We start from the raw sequence: 3,502 nt of genomic DNA on the forward strand, positions 1-3,502 counted from the left end.
AAAACTCTTTCACAGTTTTGGCAGACACTTTTATCCAAAGTGACTTGCAGTATACTCAATGTGTACATTTTATGTGTATGTACAGTATGTTCCCTGGGAATTGAACTGACAACATTAGCGTTACGAGCATCATGCTTTGTCGTTTGAGCTACAGGAACGTTCCAACTGCCAGCTTATAATATACACACATACACATTCCTATTTATTTGTATTTTTTTCTCAAAATACTGACAAAACTGTAAAGCTAAACACTCGTGATTTTAATTAGCCAGTAAATACGCGCACAGAATGACATCTCAGATAGCACTGGCTGTGACACTCTCCCTTCTAATTCTCCTGACTGTCAGTGGGAATATTTTGGTTTGTCTGGCTGTGTACGCAACGAAACGCCTGCGTAACGTCACCAACTGCTTCATTGTGTCGCTAGCAGTTACAGACTTTCTCCTGGGTGCCCTCGTGCTGCCATTTTCAACCCTCTACCAAGTTACAGGTGATTGGCCACTAGGTCCGCACTTCTGCAACATCTACGTCTCGTTGGACGTCATGCTATGCACCGCCTCCATCCTCAATCTCTTCGCCATTAGCTTGGACCGCTACTTCGCAGTCACCGCCCCACTGCACTACCCAATGCTGGTGCTTCCGTGGCGCGTCGGTGCGATATTAGCGGCAATCTGGCTAGTCTCAGTGGGCGTGTCATTTGTACCCATTCATCTGGGTTGGAATACAAGAGATTTGAGCGTACAAAATATACGAGAGAGCGACCCTGCACGAGACTGCCGCTTTGAGCTAAACCCAACATACGCGGTGGTCGACGCCTTTGCAACGTTTTACCTTCCCCTGCTGGCCATGTGCTGGAGTTACCACAGAGTATTTCGCATCGCACGGACACAGGCTAAAAGTATCATGTCTACGCAACGGGGACCAACTATATCATCGTCATCGACAGGGCTGACTATGCTAGCACTGCGTGAGCACAAAGCTACGGTGACACTAGCGGTAGTGCTTGGCGCTTTTTTGGTGTGCTGGTTCCCGTATTTTACATTTTTCACCGTGATGGGGATACGAAATGAAGAGAACCCGCCGCGTACCATGCAATCAGTGGTGCTTTGGCTAGGGTACGCGAACTCTGCGGTAAACCCTGTACTTTATGCTACACTCAACAGAGACTTCAGATCAGCTTACATCAAGCTGCTTTGTAGACGACGATGCTGTAAAACAGGGACAAGAATATCTGTTGTGAAATTGGAGGAGGAGCTAACGAATAGACATACCCCTCCTTTGAACAGGGCGGGGCTTCAGTCTAGAACTTGTGTGCTGCTACAAGAGATAGAAAACGGGAAAATAGTAGATTGCAACGCAACGACTGGTGCTACGGTTACTAACATAGTCAATGCTAATAAAAGGTATTACAAATGCAAGATCGCTGAACAATCACTTTAGTTATTAAAGGCGTAGTTCACCCAAAAATGAAGATTCTGTCATTTACTTACCCACATGTCCTTCCAAACCCATATGTATTTTTTCTGTAGAAGAAATTTTGAAGTATCTTCACGCAGCTCTTTTTTTAATACAGCAGTTCATATTCCATGCCTGTCAAGCTCACCTTAACGTAAAAAACACTATAAAAGTAGTCCATCTAGTAGCCATATTTTATTAAGAGTTACACAGCTAGTGGAGGGGAACATTTTCAGTGTGTATTGACTTCATATAAATGCCATTATATATCGTAAAACATGAGGGTGAGTAAATGATGACTGAATTTTGGTTTTGGGTGAACTATTCTTTTAAATATGTAATTTGTACTAAAGTTGTCAGTTGTCAGTTTCTCATCCCACAAATATTGATAAGGCTCTCTTTCTCTGTCTTTCATCAGGCCATAATTTTGTCATTAGGCACAACAACGCCACCTACTTGAAAATACCTCCATAAGTGACCAGCAATTCCAATGAGATCAACAACCCACATTCAGGAGACATAATCCGAATCTGACCTGATAAATCTGTGGTATAAAAAATAAATATTGATATTTTATTTATTTATTTATTTATTTATTTTTTACAACTGATACATACTATTTTTATGTTTATAAAACCTGATGATGCAACTGTGACCCCAAAAAAAATAAAAAAAAATAAATAAAAAACTGAGGAAGCCACGCTGTAGCCATCTCCTCGTTTTATGACCTGCTCATGTCGGGGCAGTTTTTCAACAGTGGCGCAGTCACCTCAAGTATGAAGACTGTGTAGCATAAAAATACAGTGCAGATTAAATTTACAGGTACTTTTTCTGTGCCGAAAATGCTTTTCTTTCGTCTTCCTCTGGTGGTTATGAGAGGTAACATAAGATCATTTAATGTCCAGTTTTCTCTCACCCAAATATCATTGCATGGAAATATTATACTGTGTGATTATAGCAGGACAACTAAATGCATGCACATACCCAAACATTTTATTGACGGAAGGAAGCGCACGGGCTTGTTTGTTGTCGTCAACTAGGCTGCAATTGAGTGTATACATTTGTGTTTTAGACCTGTAATAAGCCATGATGAAAATATGTTTTACAATCCTGTCATAACATTAAAGGTAAAAGAAAAAGACAAAGTGAAAATTGATTGGTGGACTGGTTTCTAAGGAGTAGTTCTGAAAATTCTGTCATCATTTACTCACTCTCATGTCTTTAAAAACCTATATCACTTACTTTCATGAAACACAAAAATTGTTATTTATATGTATTTATTTATTTACATACATACAGTATATATATATATATATATATATATATATATATATATATATATATATTGCACATAAGATGTTTCACAAAAGCATTTGTCTTAAGATGGTTATTTATATCTTCAGCTTTAGTGTGTCAATAGGAAATATAAATGTTAGACTCCCAAACATTACTTTTGCAAATAGAAAAGATTAGAAAAGAAGAACAGGGAGCCCTGCAACAGATGTCATGGCCCCCACAAAGCCCCCCACTGAACATCATGTCAGTCTGGGATTACATAAAGAAACAGAAGCAATTGAGACAGCTGAAATAGATAGAAGAACAGTGGTGAATTCTCCAAGAAGCTTGGAACATCCTATCTGCCAACAACCAAGAAAACTGTGTTCAGGTGTACCTAGGAGAATTGGGGCTGTTTTAAAGGCAAAGGTGGTCACACGAATATTGATTTAGCTTTTTATGTTTACTGGACTTTGTATGACATTAATTGATAAATGAAAACTATTTATGGCATTATTTTTGAAGACATAATCACTATTCAACATTTTTCACAAGTGCCTAAAACTTTTGCACAGTACTGTATATTTACACACACAATGGAAGTCAATGGTGAAACCTAGGTGGAAAATTGACTTTCACTGTCACCATTATGAAATCTATCAAATGCCTTCAGAATATTAAACTTTTCTCTTTGTGTTTCACAGAAGAAAGAAAGTCATACATGTTTGGAACCACATGAGGGTGAGTAAATAATGACAGAATATTCATTTTT

General features: G+C 38.8%; 1 protein-coding gene across 1 annotated transcript; it reads left to right on the plus strand.

The window, feature by feature from the left end:
• Window positions 1-288: 288 nt before the first annotated feature.
• On the plus strand, window positions 289-2,111 carry hrh2a (histamine receptor H2a). Its single transcript, XM_051649913.1, has 2 exons — window positions 289-1,403; window positions 1,874-2,111. Exons 1-2 carry the CDS (start codon window positions 289-291, stop codon window positions 1,878-1,880), a joined length of 1,122 nt encoding a protein of 373 aa, XP_051505873.1. The 3' UTR covers window positions 1,881-2,111.
• The last annotated feature ends 1,391 nt before the right edge of the window (window positions 2,112-3,502 follow it).

The sequence above is a fragment of the Myxocyprinus asiaticus genome, chromosome 22, assembly GCF_019703515.2.
Source record: "Myxocyprinus asiaticus isolate MX2 ecotype Aquarium Trade chromosome 22, UBuf_Myxa_2, whole genome shotgun sequence".
NCBI classification, from domain to species: Eukaryota; Metazoa; Chordata; class Actinopteri; order Cypriniformes; family Catostomidae; genus Myxocyprinus; species Myxocyprinus asiaticus.

Coding starts and splice junctions, on each gene's coding strand:
- hrh2a (XM_051649913.1), top strand. CDS start 289: ATGACATCTCAGATAGCACTGGCTGTGACACTCTCCCTTCTAATTCTC.